The 24,096-nt window shown below is 37.2% G+C and overlaps 1 protein-coding gene across 2 annotated transcripts in view; it reads left to right on the top strand.

Moving 5' to 3' along the window:
- The first annotated feature begins 4,687 nt into the window (after positions 1-4,687).
- Lhfpl3 (LHFPL tetraspan subfamily member 3) overlaps positions 4,688-24,096 on the top strand; it is a 529,118-nt gene continuing 509,709 nt past the window's right edge. For both annotated transcript variants that reach the window (XM_058585507.1, XM_058585506.1), the window contains exon 1: positions 4,688-5,144. In XM_058585507.1, coding sequence (XP_058441490.1) covers positions 4,703-5,144 — 442 coding nt within the window. In that variant the 5' untranslated portion in view covers positions 4,688-4,702. The remainder of the gene's footprint in view (positions 5,145-24,096) is intronic.

The raw sequence follows: 24,096 nt of genomic DNA on the forward strand, positions 1-24,096 counted from the left end.
ATTCCTATTTCCAATATCCCTCTCTGTTTGGAGCTTTACATGTCATTGTAAAGTGATATAGACCAAAGGGCAATGAATTCAAAGTCTTTTGATCAATTCAATCTTGATTTGCATGGAGTGTTGAAACACTCAAGCCATCTGATTACCTCTGCTAATTCAGTGATTGATTTACTAAGAGGTGATTTCTGATTTCTGAAAAGCCCGCAAAGAAAACTAAGGGGGAAGGGAAGCAAAGGGAAACCCTTAGTGAGTGAAAAATCTTCATTATTAGAATCATTGTATTCTTTTTTATCATGCAAATAAAATACTGTGTTTATTAATATTACAATTACATTTAGCAGATTAAATTCTAAAATTGTAATAGGTTAAATATTCTTAGGAACACATTCAAAGAAAGAACTTATAAAAATAAAAGATATATATATATATATATATATATATATATATATATATATATATATATATATATATATATATATACACACATATATATAAAGGAATTAACCCTAAATGCAGAGCAGGGAAAAAAGAGGGCAGATAGAATAATAAAGGTCAATATTTGAAGACAGAATGACTGAAAATTTCCACAATTAAAGAAAGACAAAAACAAATGCCAAATGTCTTCTTTGATATAAGGAGAGTAACTAAGAACAGAGTAGGGTCGAAGAGCATGAGAAGAAGATTAACATTAAACAGGGATGAGAGGTGGGAGGGAAAGGGAGAGAGAAGGGAAATTGCATGGAAATGGAAGGAGACCCTCAGGGTTATACAAAATTTCATACAAGAGGAAGGGAGGGGAAAGGGGAAAATAATACAAGGGGGAGAAATGAATGACAGTAGAGGGGGTAGAGAGAGAAGAGGGGAGGGGAGGGGAGGGGAGGGGAGGGGGGATAGTAGAGGATAGGAAAGGCAGCAGAACACAACAGACACTAGTATGGCAATATGTAAATCAATGGATGTGTAACTGATGTGATTCTGCAATCTGTATATGGGGTAAAAATGGGAGCTCATAACCCACTTGAATCAAAGTGTGAAATATGATATATCAAGAACTATGTAATGTTTTGAACAACCAACAATAAAAAATAAAAAAAAAAGAAAGACATGGAGAATCTTTGTATTCTTGAGTGAGATCTAATAGTGACCTTGGTAATACCCCTAAACATCAGTTAAGTAACAGACTTTAGAAATCCTCTTTCTGTTATCAAGGTCACAGCAATGACTCATCTGAAAATTCTAAGCATCCATCGATTGCAAAATTATACCTATGCAATTTCAGAGAAGGTTTTCAATATTAAATAAAAGTCTGTTTTGCCATAGTCTTATATATCTCCTTTAGGTCTTGGTAAAAATGGTCAGGTAAAAATGGTACTGGGTATGAATCCCAAGTCTCTTGCTCTCCAAGGCTTTTGCACCCTCTCATACTGTCTCAGATTAGTTTGGGATTAAACATTAAGCTCTTTTCCTCACCCAGCATCTTTCTTTTCTTTTTAAAGCATGTTACATAGTCCAACTATTCTTTTGTTTCTCTTTTATAGTCCTAACTTAACAATCTGTGAGACACAGTTTGTGAAAGAGTAGATCTCATTACTGACCCATGGTGGCAGCAAGAGAAAATCATTGTCAACAGTAAAGCTTGAGATTTGAGTGTTCAGTGTTTCTAATTCCATGCTGTCGATGACACTGACTTCTATTAGTTATTTAGCACATATGAATCATGGTATAGTTTCAAAATACTTTTCTATCAATAGCAACTTCTTAGCATGAATCAGTCTAGTTTTATTATTTCCTCCTCCCCCAAACAGCTTTCCTGGTCACATAGTTTTGATGAATGTGACGAGTTACCCAGAAGCTCAGCTGTCTGAACTCTAAAGTCTACATGGTGCAAGGCAAAAGTTTTAGATTTAAGGTGGAAGTAGTCTTACCTCTCGGACTCGCGGTTGCTAAGGACAAAGTTTGGATGGTGACAGAGGAATTTGAAAGGTGTGGACAATCTGTACTTCTTGATGGCAAGTCAAGAGTTTGCAGGCATTGAAACTCACCCCTAGTTCCTCAGTAATGAAGGAAACTCACCCCTAGTTCCTCCTTCAACCTGCAAATCTGTTGTGGTGCAGGCAGGGTGGAGGTGGAGAGAAAGGCCATTGGCAGAGCAACAACAAATTCCAAGGAAAATCCATTATGAGCACTTTAGATCAGCAAAGCACTGGACACTGGACTGTTCCTAGTTGTTATTGACAAGAGTGGACACCTTGAATATGCCCCTTGGTATAATGATTCTGAGCACAAAACCAGAGGCAATTCCAAACCTGGAATAAGAATAGGACTCTCCTTGGGAATGACTTAAATAGAAAAGCTCTTTGAGTCACAACCTTTGAATCTGAGTCACTCACCAGTCTTTTCTTTGTCCTGTGAAGGCAATTTAAGCATTGAGGTCTAAACCAGGCATTTGATTCTCAGCCTTCCCTTCTCAGTAACCTCCCATCTCAACCACTCTCCTAGGAACAAAAAGAATTTTTTAAGGCATTGATTTTAAAGAAGATCTACTTTATACAAGGAGGTTCAGGGAATTTGAGGGCTTGGGAGAGTCATTAGAAATTACTGCTAGTTCTCGCCTTAAAACCTTCTCTGCCCCTGGGACATATGGCCTGCCAAATGGACCCATAAATCTGATTACCCTAACCTTTTCTCTTCCCCCACCTATGTTAAAAATTTTCTAACTCCTTAGGGGAGTTAAGAAAAATTAAACCTAACAGAAGTTTTGACCCTCCACTGTCACCAATGCATTGATGATACAGCATCACAAATTATATTTTTAAAGACTGCAAGTGTTATATTGGGCTGGCCAAATTTAGGTCATCTTCCTTACCTCCCCCAAATGCCTCTGATATTTTAAAAGATTTTCTGAGCATCTACAACCACACTTCCTAGAAATTCTTATTGGGTCTAAACTTACATGTTCCATGCTCATTCTGTCTGATGGACTTGAATTGTGATACCTGAATTCCTTGCCCGCAGGAAAAGTTGAATAAGTTTTGCACACTTACAGTCTCAAATTTTTCCCAGTTGCAGCAGTAGGCCCTTTATTATCTTTTGTGTGTCCCATATCCCAAGTTTCACTCTCTGCCTCTGTCTCCCCATGCAATCTCAAATCTTCAGGTTCTCAAATGAAGAGCATGACGAAACTTGATCATGTATGGTATGACTCTTCTTCCATTGACTAGTCATTTACATAGCCAACTGAGTATAGAATTAGAGATCAAATTCTATCAGAGTTCTCACATTTTTACTTAGAGTATTCAGTGGTCATATGGTTCAAAATGGTTTGTTGCCAAAATCTGGTCCTACTATTGAGGAATCTGGCTTTACTGTTAAACGGGGGGGGGGGGGGTGTTACATGCTTCTTTATATCAGAGTCAGAAGGAACAACAACAACAAAAAAATAGCCAAAAAAAAAAAAAAAAGAGAAGTGAAGGGACTAAAAAGAGCAATTGAAAACCTGGAAAACGCAGGGGGCCTGAAATAAGCAAAGGAAATAGCACAAGGCACAGACATAAAACAGCAATGCTCCATGGATGTAAAGTCATATATGGATAATTCAGGGGAAAGTGCCCTGAAAAACAACTCTCTGGTTAACTGAAGCTTTGGGTTGTGGGTGAAGTGGGAATACCTAGACAATTAAAACATCATCTGTTGGCCATCCTTATTGTATCCTTAGCACATTACAACTGTCAATGAATGTTTGGGTAATAAATGGAACACTGGCCAAACTACCTGATGTTTTCACTTCCGTGCCCACACAAGCCCCATCTACGGGAAGGTTTTGAGGTAAAGACAATCTATATCATCAATTGGCCATAATTCATTTGGCTGCATAAGATAAGGAAACCACCTTGAGGTTTGTCTTTTTACGTGATTGATTATCGGACTCCTGCTCAACTTCTGTCTCTACCTGTGTACCTGAAGTACTGAGGAGTTAGCACGGGTGGGGGAGTGGTGTGGGCAGTTCTGTGGTAGTAACAGGGAGGTCTCTGGGGGGCAGTATGTCTCCTTTCCCTTGACATTTTTCGCTTGCACCTGCCGCGCTGCCCCTCGCTAAAAGAAGCAGAGGTCTAAGCACGTTGCTGTGCGGCGATGAAATGTTCCCAGAATCAGTCTCCTGAGCCCAGCTCCTAACACCAGCCGGGATCCCGGAGGTGTCTCTGGGATTCCCGTGGGTGCTCCGGTCCCCATCATTAGATTACGCCCGCTCCCCAAACTCCAGGCCCGCTTCTCTGGTTTGCGCCCGCCACTTAAGGGGCGTTCCAGGGTCCCCGCGGTTCTCTGCGCCCTGGGCACTGGCAGCGTGGGCCCAGCCAGAGACTGGGAACCAAGAGGGGGGCGTGCGGGATTTGCCGCCTTCAGCTGCTGCAGCTGCAGCGGCAGCGGCGGGAAGAAGGGTGGAGAGTGGTGAGGAGGGCTGGAGCCCGGGCCAGGAGGGAGGGAGGGAGGGGGGCCGGGAGGCTGTGCCAGGCGAGCCGGAGGGGTGCTCCGAGCTCCCCCGCCCTCCTTCCGGGAGCGAGGATGCAGACTCTGGAACTGGTGCTGTTGGGCTGAGGCGGAGGCAGGGGAGTTGCAGCGCGCGCGGCTCCGTGAGTGTGTCTCCTGCGCGCCGAGAGGCGGGGGGAGGCGGAGGACCGGGAGGCGGAGGAGGAGGAGGGGGAGAATGCCCGGAGCCGCCGCCGCTGCCGCCGCCGCCGCCGCGATGCTCCCGGCTCAGGAGGCTGCCAAGCTGTACCACACCAACTATGTGCGGAACTCGCGGGCCATCGGCGTGCTGTGGGCCATCTTCACCATCTGCTTTGCCATCGTCAACGTGGTGTGCTTCATCCAGCCCTACTGGATCGGTGACGGCGTGGACACCCCGCAAGCCGGCTATTTCGGGCTCTTCCACTACTGCATCGGCAACGGCTTCTCCCGGGAGCTGACCTGCAGGGGCAGCTTCACGGACTTCTCCACGTTGCCCTCGGGCGCCTTCAAAGCCGCCTCCTTCTTCATCGGCCTCTCCATGATGCTCATCATCGCATGCATCGTTTGCTTTACCCTCTTCTTCTTCTGCAACACGGCCACCGTGTACAAGATATGTGCCTGGATGCAGCTCACCTCTGGTGAGTGCACGCTCACCTCCGCGGAGGCAAGGGACCCCTGGGCGTTCAAGCCCGGGAGGGGCTGGACTGGGAGGGGTGGGGGCTGTGCGCGCTGTGGGATGCCAGACAACTTAATCCTCTCGGGCTGAGGAGTGTGGGGAAGGAGCCCTAAAAGGCCGGAACCCCCGGGGTTCCCCAGCCTGGGCACTAGCACCAGTCCGGAGGCTTTCGAGAACCTCCCAAGTGCGAGGGACGCCACCCAGAGGGACGCGCTGGAGGCAGAGTGGTTGCTGGGCTGCTCAGAACTAAAGATTACGGGACAGGGGGGGAGAGGGGGTGCGGCGAAGTGGCAGCTTAGAGAGGTTGGGCTAGATGGTGGTGGTGGGGCGCGCGCGGAGGAACTGGCACAGGGAGGTGAAAAGCGGCTCTGGAGACCTTGTAGAGGAAGGAGCAAGCTCTGACCCTCTCTGTGACTATTTGTGCTTCAGTGTGTGTGTGTGTGTGTGTGTGTGTGTTTTGTGGGGAGTTGGAGTGAAATTGTTTTTCTGTCCTGGGCAATTATAAATATTTTATCATCCATCTGGAGATGAGTAAATCCTAATTGTCTTGGGCTTCATCCTTTTAAGAAAAATGTAGCTTAGAGTGTTCCTTAGCAATTCCCCAATGCTAAGTCTTCAGTTTGCCTCCTTGTCAGAGCAAAGGTCCTTCCATTTCATCTTTAAACAGACGTCTTGCGGGAATCAAGATTTCTCAAAATCTCATTTTGAGAAAGTGGTGTTATGGAAGTGGGCAAATAGAAAACCTGTTTCATTAGCATCTCTGATCACTCTGCTTGTAGATAGGTTGTTGCCAGCTGGTGAATATGAAAGTACTTCTTTTTTTTTTGCATCTGAGCATCAAAGTTACTTTTAAACCAGAAAGAAGAAGAAATGAATTTCCTGATGGCTTTGAAGAGTCCTGAAACAAAACTGACTGCTATTGTAGCTCCCCTGATGCCATTCTCTGTCAGCTACCTTGTGTGTCCTTCCTTCTAAAGTCAAGGGTCCTTGGATCCTTGACACCTTAGTGTTCCGACATTGTTGAGGTCCTTTTGTTTTTATGAGTGATTTGGTTGTGAAGGAATATTGAACGCCTCAGGCAGCCAAAATTTCTCATTTGTTTTTAGTTTTATTTTATTATTCTAATTCTTTAAGGATCTTAGTTCAATATTTTGTTGTTTATTTCTGAGATTTTTCTGGGAAGTAGGGATTTAATTCCTGAGTTTATCAGAATGTCATAAGTTGATTAAATCCTTAAAGGTGGTGGATAACATTAAGTTTCATGATCATATATCGTTAGTTTGATATAAGAAAAGCTTGTGGAAGACTAAACTTGCATGGAAATGTTTGTTTTGTTTTATATGTGTCTTGACTGATTTTGACTTGCATTTACTGTGAAAGTATATATGTGGAAAACAAGAAATGAGCACCAGCTGAGGCCTATCCCCCTCCCACATGCTATCACCTTCCTGAAATACAAGAGTTCACCTTCTCCTTCTGTCCCTCTACCCCAACTTCTTGAAGAACTCCCTCATTTTGGTTCCCCCCTATATATAATATTAACTTTTATAGATATTTCTGGAGCAGATTAACTCTGAGATTTGGAATAAATTTGTATATTATGGTTGTTCTTGACAGCTCTGGTTTGACTTTGAATAGGACAAACAGGATGCAGATGTTTTAGGAAAAGAATTGACCCTGCACAGCTAATTTTAATTTTTCTAAGTTAAATGACCTATTTAGACTGGTGATTCAAATTAGATTGTTTTCAAATTACTCTGAAAGTAATTTGTAGGTGATTTCCCAATAATACATTATTAAGTATTTTATTTTTATGAGGCTTAATATTCTAAACCCATATATTTAAATAAAAGGAAAGAAAGAAGATGGTCTTTGGGAATGAAATTAGTACAAACTGTAACCATTATCATTTTTTCTTTCCTTCTCCTGAAATAGTGCATATAAAAATCATTTATGCTGGATACTGAAATATAATGTCTTGTTTTCAGATACTTGAAATCAATATGCTATTCTAGTTTCCATGTCATATAAAACATGATGAGAGGCTTTGTATCACAGAAGATATAAGGATATTCACTGACTTTTTGAGAAGTCCATATCTTTAAGTAGCATACTTCTTAAAAATGTTTATTTGCAATTTATTTAGTGTTTACTTGTAGTTATTTATTAATGAAGTACATTAATAAAAGAAGAATGGATTATGATAATGGGTCAAATGCAAATCAAAGTCAATTATATGCACAGATTTTTTAAAAATGAGGTATATGTGACATTTCTGAAGAATTTCATGTTTAATATGATTTCAGGTTTTAAAATTTTTCATGTCATAACACTAATAATAAACTTGACATAATGTCCTGAAGTTTCTTTGAAAATTGAGCCTCTAACCTTTAGACTATATCTCTTTAATATTACATAGGCGTCTCATGCTTATAGTTTACCTAGGTTAATCTCAAGTTAATTTACTACATATGAAAGATGAGACCTAATGTACCATATTCTTACTAGAGACTATTGAATCCTCATTAGAAGTCGAGTAATTAACTTATATATTTAGTTACCTAAGCATTTTAATGTGGTAATATCATAAATCAGAGTCAAGTAAAATAAAATCCTATAGGAAATGATACATTTAAATGCTGCAGAGACCTTCTTATGACAATATAGCATCAAAAATTATTCTTTTTTATGACTCTGAATGATGAAACAGAAAAATTACTTAATTTATTGGACCTGGAAGTGATGTTGCTTATCTATCTAGATATGTGATACAAATATAATTATTGCCACCATTAAGAACACATTGCCCTCTCCCTTGCCTCTTTAAATCATTATCAACCTCAGAAGAGAGACGCTTGGAAACACAGAACTAAGAGCAAATATGTCACACTACCTTTGGGTAAAATCCTGTCCTTTGAGACCATGCCTGATTTAAGGACAGAAGACATAAAAATAATACATGAAATAAATCATGACAATCAGAGATACAGAACTATCCCAAGTCTATCAGATAGATAGTCAGATAACTCTTAAGAAAAACTTTTGTTTTTGTTTTCTGCATGATTTGACACTGTAAGAAAGAAGTAGATCTGTAATTGGTCAAGTAACGTAATAAAGTCTAGGGTTATTTTGGTGGTGGGGAGTGTTATTGTTAAATCAAGATAAAGAGAGAATTTTGTCCTTCTGGGAACTTGATCCTTTGTTTCTATGCTCCTGTTTTCTTTAAAACGTATTTCAGTCTGTTTCAAGTCTATTCATTGCCAAATAACAGAGATGTTTTGCTTGTTTTTCTAACAGTAAGCAATACCTTGAATTGTTCTGAGGAGCCTGTGTATTCAAGATTTTAGACCAAAGAAATCCCTCCACCTCCCTCTCTCTATGTATACATATATACATATGTATGATATCATCATATATTTTATATGATAATATTCAGGTAGACTTTAAGGGTTTTGAATACACCATGGATTTCCTGGTGGAAGGCAGCAGATGAGGAGATAGTTACTCTCATTTATGAAGAATAGATTTTCTCAGAGAGATAGGAACAGAAATGGGTTCCATTTTCCAGATTCCTCATCATTCTGAGTATATAAAAAAAGATGGCAGGGCTTTATAGCAAGGCTTAAGGGCCAAATTGTTTAGTAAATTCCTCCCAGTCTTTGTTTCCCCCAATTTTTTTTTAGCTAGTTTACTTTCTTAAATTTATAATGTTGTCATTTAGGTGAAGTGAGAGTCACTAAAGATCATCACTGCATTGCTTAGCCTGCAATAAGAACCTCTGCAGTGTTATGCCATCCTCACACATAGTACCCTCCTCTTATTGATCTCATCAACATTTGAGATTACAGGCTGTTTGTGTGTTTGTTTAATGTCTTTCTTACCCAGTACCCGGAAAGTTCCCTAAGTCCTCGTTTTTCTTTATATGGCATGGAGGTCAAGAGCATAGACAATGGAGTTAAAAGATACAGGTTTGAAGCCTGGATCTGACACTGACTAGGCAACCTGGGAATTAATCTTTCTGTATATATGTTGTTCATCTGAAAATAGGCTTGTAACTTTACCTACTTCAGGAGATTAGTGCAAGGATTAAGTGAGCTGATGTGTATATTTAGTGCCTGGCTCATAGCAAGCAAGCTCTGTGTGAATGTAGGTATGGTTGCTGTTGTCTTGTTATTATTGCTCTATCCTGGCACATCGTAGAGTATGTGTGTGTCTGGCACACACTAGATATCCAGTACACTTTTGTTGAGTTAATGAATGAAAAAGAGAATGACTAATGGGGCAAAGAAAAAAGGTAGGAAGGAGTGATCTTAAATTTCCTACATACTATAGTGAGAAGACAGTGCTGTATACCTTGAAAACCATGATACTTATCTTTCACAGTGGCATCAGCAATGACCGCAGTGAAAGAACTCTTCCCTATTTATTGGCAATGGGTGTGACATGAGAGCCTAATTTATGAGGAGCTTTTCCCCAAATAGGGGCTTTCCTTATGTATAGGTAATAACCTTTATTGTAATATTGAAAGATAACCATATCTCAGACTTTAGGCAAATTTCCCTTATCACTTAGTTTCTTATGAAAAAAATTACAGCATTCAAAATGGTGCTTTTATGTAAGAACCAAGAGATTAGGCTTTCTTTCATGCAGAGCAGGAACCTGTTCCAGGTTGGATTTCCTTATGTACTTCAGGAGCAATCAGAACTGGAGAAGAGTGTGTCTTTTCTTCACTTTATTACTTCTTTTTTACTGAACATTAGTGTGGATGTGCTCTTGGAGTAGCAGGGAGCCTGCCCCAGCTGCTCAGATGGAGTGTGCTATGTGAGGAGAGCTGATGGAGGTGCTCTGAAGAGGGTACAAGCTTGGGATTTACTCAAGTGAGGACTTAGTGTTCAGGACAAGCCCCAGGCCTTACCATCTGACTAGTGCTGAGCAGTGTGAGAAATAAATTCTTACCTCAGAAAGCTGCTAATCCATCCTGAATTCAGTGCTGTAGAATGTCCTGAAAGAAGCTTTTTACCTTGCAAGAACATTGTAAACATTCTCTCAGGTACAGAGGGAAGAATGTATTCTGCTATCGAGGGAAGTTTTTATTATCTAACAACACATTCCACTTATGGTGTATATAATTTTATCTGTTGATTTAAATTTTAATTTAAATAATAACTTTCTCTTTACCAAGACAAACTTGCAAGCAAATGAGTTGAAATAATTTTAGAAACTGTTTCTTTTTCTTATATGTTGTGTGTCAGGGAATTTGACAATTGAGGAAATGTTGGAAAATATATAAATGTTAGTGTCAAAACAAACAATTTTGATAACAGCTAAATTTTAAGTGAAGATCTGTGAAAAATAACAGGTCCCATATAACCCATATCATACATTATTAGGAGTGTTTTCCCTAGTTGTATATCTGAATAGAAGCCTCTTTTCACTGTAAAAATGTTAACAAGATGCTTACTTGTCTGTAAATAAATAATAAATATAATAAAAGCCTACCCAAAGTGAGGAATATCAAATGCTTAACACCTATTTGTTAATTATTGCTTTTCTCTGGATTGATGCTATGGCCCAGCAAAGAGTGCAGATGGCCAGGTCATATATTGCACTTACCTCAGAAACCTTTCAAAGTGAGCAAAATTTTAAATGGGGGCGGGGGAACAGCAGAGCATATAGTTAGAGTTGCAATGTGTGGCTCAGTGCACTTCCCTGTGTGGTGTGAGGAGATAAACTGTGGGAGACAAGTAGAGAGAATTTTGGCTCACCCTGGCGTGAAACAAAGAATTCCAGAAGAATTCTAATTTGGGGGCTTAATAGCATGACAGCTGAGCTAGTTTTAAAATGTAATTTTCATAATATATTTGAACTTTGGCGGTCATCACCAGATTTAATTAATGGGAATTTTACTTATAATGAATCAACTGGCATTTTTATTTAATATAGGGAAAGACCAAGAAGCTGACCTTTATTCTTAATAATAACAAGATATTAATGACAGTAAGAGACTCCTTCATATAGCATAGTAGATAAATTATTTGATTACTTAAGCATAGTGCTATTATGAAAAGTCACTGGAGCATTTCAAAGAAAGAAATAAACAACCTCTCTCAGCACCCTGAATGTTGACACAATTAACATCATAATTAAAGACACAAGCTCTCAAATTATGACTATGGTAAAGGGTCCTGGTACTATTCAGAATTTCAATTGTCCTAAGTGTAATTGTGAGTGAGCATCTTTGCCATCTCCTCTGTTATAATGAGTAGCTTGTAAGAGGAAGGGACATATTTTTTTATTAATATAGATATGAACCATGTTTGACTACTATTGGAAAGAGTGAAAGAAGAAATCAAAACTTTCTGAAGTAGATTTGCTGGCATGGAATTGCAATATCTGAGTTTTGACATCTTTCTCAGCCTAACTAAACCAAGGTCTGCAGCATGGTAGGGGCTACTTTTGTGTGGTCAACAAGAGGAAAGATCTTAAATGATAATATGAGTGAAGTTAACTTTTCTGACTGTCCAAAATATTGAGATTAGGACCTATCAATGAAAGACCTAGTGGAAGAGTAGTGAAAGGTAATGGAAATGAATAATAAATAGTTGTAGATCTGAAAAGCAGCCTTAATTTGGAAGCAGACATGCAGAACATAACTAATCAGCATTCTCCATGGTCTTTGCCAGACCATGTTTTGTTAGAAAACAATGGAAGAGATGATTTTGAAGAGAACTCAACATTAGATTTAGTAAGCAGGGCATCATAGGGCAATTCATTTAAGTGTGTGGAGACTGATTTTGGAAATACTGGGGGTGGGGAGGAAGGAATGTTTTGCAAGGTCCTTGGGTAGTTTCAATGAAGATCAAGAGTGAGGTGCTGCTGGGCACAGTGGCACATGCCTGTAATCACTATCATTTCAGGAGGCTGAGGCAGGAGGATGGGAAGTTTGAGACCAACCTCAGCATCTTAGCAAGACTCTGTCTCAAAATAAAAAATTGAAAGGGCTGGGGGTATACCTCAGTGGTAAATCACCCCTAGAATCAATCCCCAGGAACGAACAAACAAACAAATTTTAAAAAGTGATATGCCACAGAATTGAAATGGGAAATGTGTATCATCACTGATTGAAAGCTCAGTATTTGATAAACAGGAAAACAGATCCAGCTGTGAAGAATGACAGGGACATAGAATAGTGACATCAAAAATAAATGAATTATGAATAGAAAATAGACAATGAAATTCAAGGTTGAAAAGCCTGTGGAATTTGATAACATCAAAAGCCTGTTGAATTTGACATCATCAATGTCTTAAAGCATATTCACACAGGAAAAGTAGTGAATGGGAATATGTGTTTATGGTGCATAGGTATGTGCAAACCTTTTACCAAGAAAGAAAAACTGGCTCTCACCTCCATTCAGAAAATTAATATAGACTCTAAGATCAAGTTATTCAAAGGCAGAGATGATCAAACTTCTTGTATGGCAGATAAAAATATTGAGAAGAATTAAAATAAGCCAACCTAAGAAAGAAAATGTCATTGTAAAATTTAAAGAAGAATTGTTGTACAGTTTCTCTTTAAAAAATGTAGCTGCAGACCAAGAGGCTAAATTGATTTCTATAATGCCTTCATTGGGGAAAGGAGATTTACAATGAACATTTGGGTGAATATATTTACAGAGCATTTTAAGAACATAGAGAGCCACACTAGATTAATTCATCTAAATTTTAGATTGTTAATAATCAGTGATATTGTGGACTTGAGTGATGCCAAATATTAGTTAACAGAATATCTACATTTTAATCAATTGATGGGACATGGCTAGTACTGACCACCTGGTATGTTACAAAAACCTTCACAGGGCAGGGAATTGTAATGTAGTGTTTTAAAAGCTGTAGTTTGTGACCCTTTAATGGTTATGATATCAGCTTAGTAGATAATAATTAACATTAGAATTTGGATTAAAATAGAATAGAAAATAGGAATGCAATGCAGATAATAAGGATTTTATAAACTTATTTTTACATACTTGCACATATGTTTGCATATACTAGCTTGTAATGTGAAATGCATTACTTATTGTTGGCCTAATCAAAATGTTTGAAAGACTCTTCCAGAGAAAAGATGATTTAGTATAAATTAAGAAAAGTAATTATCTCTTCTTGGAAATTTTTGAAAGATTTATACCATTCATAAGTAATTTTGTATTAGAAGGTAGATAAAATATACTTGACCTAAGCAATTTGAAACATTTCCTTTGTTTTTTTTTCTTGCCTCATATATTACTTTTATTGCTAATGTGTATCAATTAGATTGTGACTGAAAATTAGAATTATTATATGTGATTTGATTGTTCCTCTGTGCTATAAAAAATGATATGGTTCACTTATGAGAAACAATAGCTAAAAACAAAACCCCCATTTGAACAAATATACTTCACTTAGTGCCAAATAAGATTCATAGGCATTTGGAAGTTGGAGAGCTACTAAAAATCATTTAATACAATCTCCTATTTTCTTGATGAAGAAATAATAATGGTAGATAACAACTATTCAGCAACTAACATTTGGGAAATCTTTATTTTATTTAGCTCTTATAACCACCTATAAGGTAAGAATTATGCCTACTTTGCAAATGAAGAAATTGAAGCTTAAAAATTGTTCAAGGTCACAGAGCTAATAAGTGGTCTGAGGCAAAATTGGAACTCCCTTCCCTACAGTAAGAGAAGTTAAGAATCTTTCCAAAATAACACTTTGGTTAAGCTAAGATTAACATATATCTAATTCTCAGTGCAGTGCCATGTCTTCCACTTTCTTTTGCCTCCCAACCCAATGTAAATTTCTGGTACAAATCTTTAATATGCATTTTCACTGTTCTGTGTTATCACAAAGGGAAGGAGCTACTACTTACAAGAAAATTATTATCTACCTGTTTACTAAACTTCCCTTTTCTCAGGAGTGATGAGGTATCCCTCATGGCATCCTCTTCATTTCTCTAAATTATAGCCTGTGGTGGTTGTTCTCCCATAGTATCTCCATGGCTACAACTCTAATATCATTGGCATTAATCTTAAGACTGTGAATTGTACAAGACAGTGTTAATTCCAGATTACTGGCTGTGGGTCATCCATATCTTCCCTGCAAAATGCAGAAATGTTTCCAGTAGAGTTGCTTATTGAAAGTTGTAGTGAAAGTGGAGAAGGATAACAGGATTGTTAAGTCACAAAGACAATTTCATAGAAATTGGGCACTTCTGAAGGCGTTAGGGTGGGGAAAGGGAATTGAGAGTATGGTCAGTATATTTACATCTTGACTTGGCAATTTATTGGCTGGATGACTTGGGGGAAGTCATCTAACTATTTCTGACTTTCCTTTTTATTTGACTATATAATTTTATGAGAGAGAGAAGTGGGGGAGAGAAGGAGAAGGGTGGGGAGAATGAGCAAAACATGGACAATAAAACTATATCATTTAGCCAGGAGTGGTGGCACACACCTCTAGTCCCAGATGCTAGGGAGGCTGAGGGGAGAGAATTGTTTGAGTTCACAAATTCAAGACCAACCTGGGCAACATAGTAGGACCCCATCTCAAAAAAAGCAAAACAAAGCAAGAAAAGACACTGCCCCCTATATCATCTGCTAACCAAGTATTGCTGTGCATTTACCAAGAGGGCAAATATTAGGGAATCATCAAAGGTAGTATGAAATTAAAGCAGAAAGAAAACAGGGAACAATTCTAGACAGATATGTGTTCAGAGTTAGATTTTCTCAATCCAATGAGACTCTAAATAGAAGTATCTATCTTCTGTATTCCTAGGATTATTGAATTAATGCACATAAAACACTTAAAACTGAAGCTACCACATAGTTAGCACTCAAAATATATTAGCTGTAATCACTATTGTTACAGCTACACTGAAGGGATCAGAGTTGAAAGAGTGGCTAGTATTCACAACATTTTAGAAGGCAGAAAAATTGAACTTACAATGTGCAAACTAATGAAAGATAGTTGAGTATCATAACTGATCTACCTTGCTCTGAGGACAAGGAAGGAAATGGCTGTGAATACCTTTTATAAACTGCAGTGTTACAAAACTAACATTGTGATTCCTATAATGGATTTTGTACCTTACTAACAAATTGCCATATTCAATTAAGATTTTAATTTTGTGTTAATAGTTCTTGCCCTTTCCATTTTATTTGGGTGGAATAGTGACTCAAAGTAACAGGAATGTATTTTGAATATTATTTTTAAACTTTTTTTTAAATTCATCTGAACCAGCTTGAAAAAAGCAAGCCACATTTTGAAAACTGTATGGACCAGTTTTTTGATGGTGTCAAGACTCAAGCACTTAGATAGTCTTAAGTTCCCCCCAATATAGAGAAAAATTATCAAGGTTGACCTAAATTATTTCTTCTTCACAGTTATCAAAACAAAAATGAATATCTCTGATCTCTTTTAACATCATGTAACAATTTAGAAGTAACCTTTTTTCCATGCTATTTTGAATGTAGTTAGAATAGATTAAAAACTAGGTTTCTCAATATTTTATTTGTGAATCCGTTTTTCCCTAGGCACAAAAGGAAATATGCTGAAATTATGATTGCATTGCTCAGTTTTTCATTGACATGGTGATTCTTTGCGTTTCTTTCATTTCTAAAATAAGTTAAAAATTGTTTATATTACTGTTTTCATTTTATGTTTAGAGCCATCAGGTTGTTATAATATTACAGTATCAATTTGCAATGACTGTATCTATGACTGTGATCCAAACCACTGGATTGAACGATGAGCAAATGAACATTCTCTGCTCTACATGTTATCAAGATCCCCTTTGTGGTGAATGTCCGTCCAGTGTTGATGTAGACAAGAGAACTTATTGGATAAGCATGCCTGATCAGACTCTGTTTCTGGAGACTTGATGAGCACTGCCGAGCAGTCCTGTAGATCATAGTCAATAGCTCTGCTCTTCCTGACCTCTTTGTCTTTTGGAAATGGTTCTCTCCAGTGAAATGAGCTGGACTTGGGAAAAGGGCAGGATCCACCCAGCCTTCATTCATTTTACTGAAGACCCCTCCATTGATGGCAGGATGGGCTCTAGAGGGAGCTCCAGTCCTGTCATCTGGTACTTCTCAGAACCTAGCCTTTTACAGGGTCAGATCCAGAGTCATTTTCTCACTGATATTACTTTGTATAATAACATTTTAGGGGAGGGTGGGTGGAGGATAAATTATGAAGACTGAGAAAGAATAAGAAAAAGGATTCATCAGAATGCACGTGGTAGAAAGGAAAGTTCCTTTCCCTACAAGAAAAAGCCGTCTCTCTCTGGGTATTTCTGCACTCTCTTGTCATGATATAAAAGCCTTTGAAATCACTTCCTAAAATTTTTCTTAACTTTGAAGAAGCTGTTGTGACTTCTAATGGTCTTCTTTTTTAGAGGACCGATTGGCATGGTCTTCCTCAATCAGGATATTTTGACTATTGGTAATACTTGGGCAGGTCATTGGAGATTTGAAAAGAAGTTGAGGAAGTCAGGACCTCACGATTCTAAATGGCCTTTTGGTCTTGGTAGTATACAGTATGCATTATGGTTTGGTCTCTTTAGTACCCTTGACCATGTTTTAAGAACTAAAACCAAAACAAAATAGGATGGGAAATTCCATTTCTTGGGAAACTTTAGGGACATTTTAAAATTTAAGAATAATATTTAAGGTAACTCAGAACATGAACAATTGATATAGGCAAATAATGCTTCATATTTAGAATGAAAAACTGAAAATGGGCACCTAATTTAATTACCAGCTCCTTCCCACATATTCCAGTCTCCATTTTCTTAAAATGAAGGAACTAGTGCCTGCTTTCTCTGCTGGATGCCACACAAAGGATACACAAATTCCATTTCTATAACACCCTCCCAGATGGACATGAACTAATCTGGTTCCTATATATTTTTTGGAACCCAAAATGCAGAGACTTCTTTAGAGGAAAACCATCAAAAAGCACCCTTGCTGGGTGTGGTGGTGCAGGCCTGTAATCCCAGCAGCTTGGGGAGGCTGGGGCAGAAGGATCTTGAGTTCAAAGCCAGCCTCAGCAACAGCAAGGCACTAAGCAACTCAGTGAGAACCCGTCTCTAAATAAAATACAAAATAGGGCTGGGGATGTGGCTCGGTGGTTGAGTGCCGCTGAGTTCAGTCCTCAATGCAAAACAAATAAAAACACTCTTTCTGTGCAATATCAAGCCTTTTTTTTTTTCATCGCATACTCAGAATTCTGCTTGATTTTCACCAGAATTTTCCTGTATTAGCCCCAATGCCCTACTAGGGTCCAGTCTTCATAATTTATCCTCCACCCACGCTCCTGTAAAATGTTGTCATACGAAGTAATATCAGGGCTTGTGCCTGAACAAGGCCATCACAAAATCTGAAACTAATGACACTACTGCTCAGTGTACAACACTAGCATCACTGGAGGACCACTTAGTTTTTTTTTTCGCTGTGCATGGAACTAAGAGGGGGAAAGTTCTGTGATCAAATGAGTTTATTTGACAAGGGCTTCCCCCCTTCCTTCACTTACTACTAAAGAATTGCTTTTTTTTTTTTTTTAAATAAAAGATCTCTAAAAAAACCAATCATGATTGTGAGGGGTGGTCCCCAAACACTAAAATTTAATTATGATAGTTTTATTCAGGAAATACAATGAACCTCACATATAATTCTACTGTTAGTCTCATGATTATATGAACAATTTATTTGGAAGTTATTCCCCAAATGTGTTAAAGTATTACCTAAGTTTAGTGTAGAAATGTTTTTAAAATTTCCATTGTAGTTATTATATAGTTTAGCTATTATTTTGGTTTTGTTTAACACTTGCAAAATAAATCATTTTAGCTTATCTGTAAACATGTTATTAATGCATTTTGCATTTGTGTGTATGTGCCCATGTGTATGTGTTTGTATGTGTTTTTTAAAGAATAATGAAGTGACCATTTGTGTGCTTGCTACCTGTCCTGATTATATCTTCCTCCCACCCAGAAGTAGTCACTTTCTTGAGTTTTGTGTTATTTTACATTTCTTTAGTTTTATCACTAATGTATATATTCCTAACACATTATTTAATTTTGTCTGTTTCCATTTTTAAATAAAATGTTTTTAATATTTTAGCACTTAGTTTGACATATGCTTTAGGTTTTTATTGTTTATAAATACTGTTTATTAAGTTAAAGAAGTTCCTTTATATTTCCTCCATTGACAAGAAGTTTTAAAATTCCTAATGTATGCTGAATTTTATTGGATGCATTTTCTACTTCTGGTGAGATGATCAAATTACTTTTCTGAATTAATATACGCTGATGAGATTAATTATAATACTGCATTTTTAATGCTGAAGTTCTCATGTACTTAAAAGATAATACCAACCTTGCCATCTGTTATGAGACTCAGATGCTAATATTTTATTATTTTTAAAAGAATTTTCAAAGGGCAAGGTTGGTCTTTTACTTTTCTTTTCTTTCCCATTTGTCATACTGTCTTTATTGAGTTTGGGTATTATGGTTATGTAAGATTCATAAAAGTTGAGATGTATCTCTCTTTTCCTGTTCTTTGAAAGAATTTGTGTGTGATTGGAATGATCTGTTCCTTGAATGTTTAATAGAGTTATCTTGTAAAACTGTCTGAGTCTCTGTTTCTGTGTAGAAAGATTTTAAATGACTGATTATATTTCTTTCATTGTAACTGAATCATTCAATTTTTTCTTTTTTTCTTGGTGCATATAAATTATACAAAATTATGGGTTTCATTGTGTATATTCACATATACATAAAAATATAATTTGATCAATTTCACCCACGAGTACCTCCTACACCTTCCTCTCCTTCATTCCCCATCCCCTTCCTCTGCCCTAATGGTCTTCTATTTTTAGGTGTCCCCTTTTTTCCTCTCTAGCTTCCACATATGAGAAAAAGCATTATATGGTATTTTTCTAGCTGACTCTGATTCATTTCATTCAACATTATGATCTCCAGTCCATCCATTTTCCTTCAAATGACATAATTTCGTTCTTCTTTATGGCTATATAAAACTCCATTGTGTGTGTGCGTGTGTATTACTTTTTCCTTATCCATTCTGTGGAGATACCTAGGCTGATTCCATAACTTGGCTCTTGTGGATTGTGCTGCAATAAACATGGGCATTCATGTATCTCTAAAGTATGCCAACTTTAATTCTTTTGGATAAATACCAAGGAATGCCATAGGTGGATTATAAGGCAGTTCTATTTTTAGCTTTTTAAAGAGCCTCCATACTGATTTCCATAGTGGTTGTACCAACTTACTTTCCCACCAACAATGTATAAGAGTTCTTTTGCCCTTGCACCCTCATAAGTATTTATTGTTATCTGCATTCTTGATGATTGCCATTCTAAGTAGAGTTAGATAAAATATCAGTGTAATTTTGTTTTGCATTTCCACGATTGATAAAGATGTTGAAAATTTTTCACATAATTCTTGGCCATTTGTACGTCTTTCCTCGAGAAGTGTTTGTTCAGACAGAGGAAACAATCCCAAAATTCATATGGAAGAACGAAAGACTCAGAATAGCCAAAGCAATCCTGAGCAAAAAACAAAACAAAACAAAACAAAAACAACCAATGCGGGAGGCTTCACAAAAACTGGTTTCAAATTATACTACAAAGTCAGAATAAGACAAACAGCATGGTGCTGGCATAAAAAAGACATGTAGACCAATGGAATAGAATAGAATACACATAGACAAATTTACACAGCTACAGACATCTGATTCTTGCTAAAAAGTACTAAAAATATATACTGGAGATAAGAGAACCTTTTTGATAATTGGTGTGGGGACCCTGGATATCTGCATGTAGAAGAATGAAACCAGATCCCTATATCTCACCCTGTACAATGCAAAATGCATAAAAGATCTAAGTATAAGAACATAAACTTTGCAACTATTTGGAAAAAAATAAGGGAAACACATCAACAGAGGTATAGGCAAAGATTTCCTGAATTACACCTTATAACTCAGGAAATAAGAGAAATAATCAATAGATGGGAGGGCATCAAAATAAAAAGCTTCTTCACAGCAAGAGAAGTTGATGGAGTGAATAGACAACCTACAGAATAGGAGAAAATCTTTGCCAGCTATTCTTTCAATAGTGGGTTACTATCCAATATATATATATTTTCACCTTGAGTCAGTTTGTAAAGATATTTTTCTAGAATTTTTCCATGACATCTCTATTTTCAAATTTATTGGCCTAAAGTTGTTCACAATACCCTCTAAAAGTATGAGTTCTGTCTTCTCTATTTTTTCAATTCAATATTTCCAAAGATTTGTTAGCTGTATTAGCCTTCTTAAGCAAATTCAACTTTATTGTTCTTTTCCATTACAATATTCTTCTGTTCTGTATCAATATATATATAACATTTCCTTCTATTTTCTTTCCATATTGTCTCTTATAATTTTTAGCAACATTATTAACTTTTTAGCTACTATAAACTTTTATGGAAAAAAAACCCCTACTTATTATCATAGTAAGACTTTTGAAGAGGGCATCATTAGAAGTTTTGATCAGGAATTACATTCAGCCATCTCAACATAAATGTTAAAGGAAAAAATGTTCTTGAAAGAAAGCTTATGATATTGTAAAAAATATTTACAAGTATTTAATGGTATAATTTATACAAATTAAGTATATTTAATATTTAGTTTATATTCAATATATTTAATGTTTAATATATTTTCTTATGTCATGAAATTAATAAAATGAATGTTTTTATGAGGTTACATATGGATGCTCTCAAATATCTTCCCACTTATTCTGGCACTTGCTATCATTTCCTGTGATAAGAAAAAGATGAGAACAAACTCTTAACAATGAGTTGATGCCCCTAAAGTTCATGTCAGCTTTCGTGCTTGATTACATCTCTGAATTTTTACTGTCTTTTTTTCTTACCCCCAAGTATTTCTCATATTTTGACATCAACTCAGCCATGCATATTTTTTAAAAAAAGTTTATATTTTAAAAACTTTTTCATCTAGCAATTTTAGGTGTTGCATTTGACTGGGCATTTTAGGTCATCTGGCCTGCCATGCTGCCCCAAATTTAAGTCCAGTGAGTACCATTCAGTTGACTTTGCTTAGTTCTGTGGCTACATGGCTTCCAAACATCAAAGTACCAACTTACTAATTTGTGCCATTGCTGAAAGCTGGAGAGGATCAGAGAAGTGTGGAGTAAAGTATATAAACTAATTATAATTTTGAACTATCTACTTAAAATCTGTGAAACTCCCACAGTGAATTAGCATCATCTTTTTAAAGATAAACTATATATTAGGAACAAAGGAGTGAAGGTCTCTATTTCAAATGACATTTGCATGCTATTGTAAAAAATTAAAATCTATTTATTAAAATATAACAAATGAAATCACAAAAATACTCTAATTGGGTTCTCAGTTCTGTTATTCTTTTATTCATTTATTTATCCTTCCCTATTGTATGCCTCCTATGTGTCATTAGGAAAGATTTGAAGATTAAAACACTAAGGTTGGCCATGTCTTCATGTTTAGTTTTCTTCCTAGTATTGGAAATTGTTTTGCATTACTAAGAAGAAAAATGTGGAGGCATCAATACCATACTAGATAAGTACACAAACTTTGGGACCAGAGCATATGATTTCTGTGGTGACTGCTTCATTTACAAGGTCATTATATGTCCTTGGACCAGTTCTTTATCTGTACATCAGTTTCTTCACCTGCAAAACAGTGTCTGTCTCATTCCTGATACATAGAAAACATTCATAAGTGTTAGACCTTAGGATCAGCATTATTACTGTCATCTTCATCACTGCTCTAGAAAGGCAATCCAGGTAGGACCTGGTAGGTTGCTGTTCTGTAAAAATTCCAGATTACCTCAATATTTTCTTTCTTTTTAATCTAGGAAATGAGTTGTGCCTTTTGGCCCTGTCTGTTCATTGCTACTCCATTTTGTTAATGAGTGAGGTCATTCTAGTCTTAAGTGGGGATTTGGAGATAGAATAGAAGAAGGGATAGAGCTTTCCTGTGGTGGTGCCCTTTTGGCATTCTCTCTGGAGTAGGTATCTGTAGGACAATATCACTGGGGCTCAGGCATGGAGTATGGGAATTAGCATCTACAGCTTCTTGTGACTTCATACTTCCTGAGGACAGGTATCCTGGCTGTTTTTTTTTTTTCCCCTCCTCATCAGGGATTGAACTCAGGGGCACTTAACCACTTAACCAAATCCCCACCCCCACCTCCTTTTAAATTTTATTTAGAAGGGTTTCACTGAGTTACTCAGGGCCTTGCTAAATTGCTGAAGTTGGTTTTGAACTCATGATCCTCCCGCTTCAGCCTCCTGAGATGCTGGGATTATAGGTGTGCACCACCCATGCCTGGCTTGGCTGTTTTATTCACCATCTTAGCATTTAGTGCCCAGGAGGCTTGTTCGTGTTGAAAATTTACCTTATCTTCCTATGTACTGAACTGATGCCACAACTCTAAGCTCTACCCCAAGAACTGCTATACAGATAATTTCTCAGCTCTTTTCAGAGAAAGGGTTATCTCTGAGCTTTTTCCTGTGGACTCAGTGCCAGAGATCTCATCATTTCTATATGAGTTCAATTTGATTTAGGAAAACATGTCCTATTTTTATTTCAGTTTTCAAAGTGATGGGCTATGAAGCAAACTCAGTTATGCTTTACTTGTGTATAAATATTTGGAATGACACATATGTCAAATAGCTTACCTTGGCCAGAAAAAAATTTGGCACTGAAAAACATTTTGTTTAAATCAGATATGTGGATCCTATTGTCTGTAACTTTTGGCCTTAACAGAAAGAAGAAAAGCATTATGGAAACACTATCACATTTGAGTACAAACCTTGTTTTCAAGCAGATTATTTTCCAAAAGAAATCCTTTTCATTCTCAGCTTTCAAGGTAACAATCATAAAATCTGGGAGCAAGGTGAGAAGATCTAGAGGACAAAGGAAAAAGAGCAGGACAGTTGGAGGCACTAAACAGATGGGACTGGCATGTGACAGAAACTGCAGTGATCTTGTGCAGTTCCCACCATCTCTGCTCCATTTACAGACATTGATATAATGGTTACAACAGGAGGACTGGTCAGGGATAGTCTAACTGGAGCCAAAGAATCTTTTTCTCCTTCTTCTTCCTTCCCCTTCTTTTCCTTTTCATCCTTTTTCTCTTCCTTCCCTCCCTCTCCTTCCTCTCCTCTCTCCTTTTCCCTTCCTTCCTTCCTTCCCCTTCTTCCCCACCTCACCTTTCTTGTTCTTCTACTTCTGTTCTTCACAAATTTGGCTTGAATTTCAAATACTCTGCAAAGACAACAAAACAAAACAAACAAAAACCAAAGACACATAAAGTTATCAATGAAAGAAAAAACCTATAGGTAAGGAAAGAACATTTTATTTGAAAGCTAACAAAAAGACAATGGAAAATAATAAAAAAACCCTCAAGACACCTTCAAAGTATAATAACATTAGTTTGCTGCTTCCCAGGGCAATAATAAAGACAAGTCATAAGAGATACTTCATAATCATTTTTTCTTATAAAATAATTGTTTTACCTTTTTCCTTGTTATGAGTTTTTTTTTAAGAAACACATAAATAAACTTTTACAAAGTAAGAAAATGTGTAGACTCCTGGGTGTGAAGTAGATACTGAAGGCTAGAGAAATGTGGGGGGGCGGGGGGAATGAATTCTCTGTGATATACCAGAGACATACAAGAGAGCCGTTCATGGTATCACACAAATACCTTTCACAAAGTTTCTTCAAGAAGATGCTTATTGTATTTGATTTTGAAATGACTTTGTGATGTCTGGATGCTATGGTAACTGCTATTGTATCGAAGAGTGGCATTTATAG

The sequence above is a fragment of the Marmota monax genome, unplaced genomic scaffold (genome assembly GCF_021218885.2).
Source record: "Marmota monax isolate L192 unplaced genomic scaffold, Marmota_monax_Labrador192_F-V1.1 WCK01_AAM20220418_F8-fsc00065, whole genome shotgun sequence".
Classification (NCBI taxonomy): Eukaryota; Metazoa; Chordata; class Mammalia; order Rodentia; family Sciuridae; genus Marmota; species Marmota monax.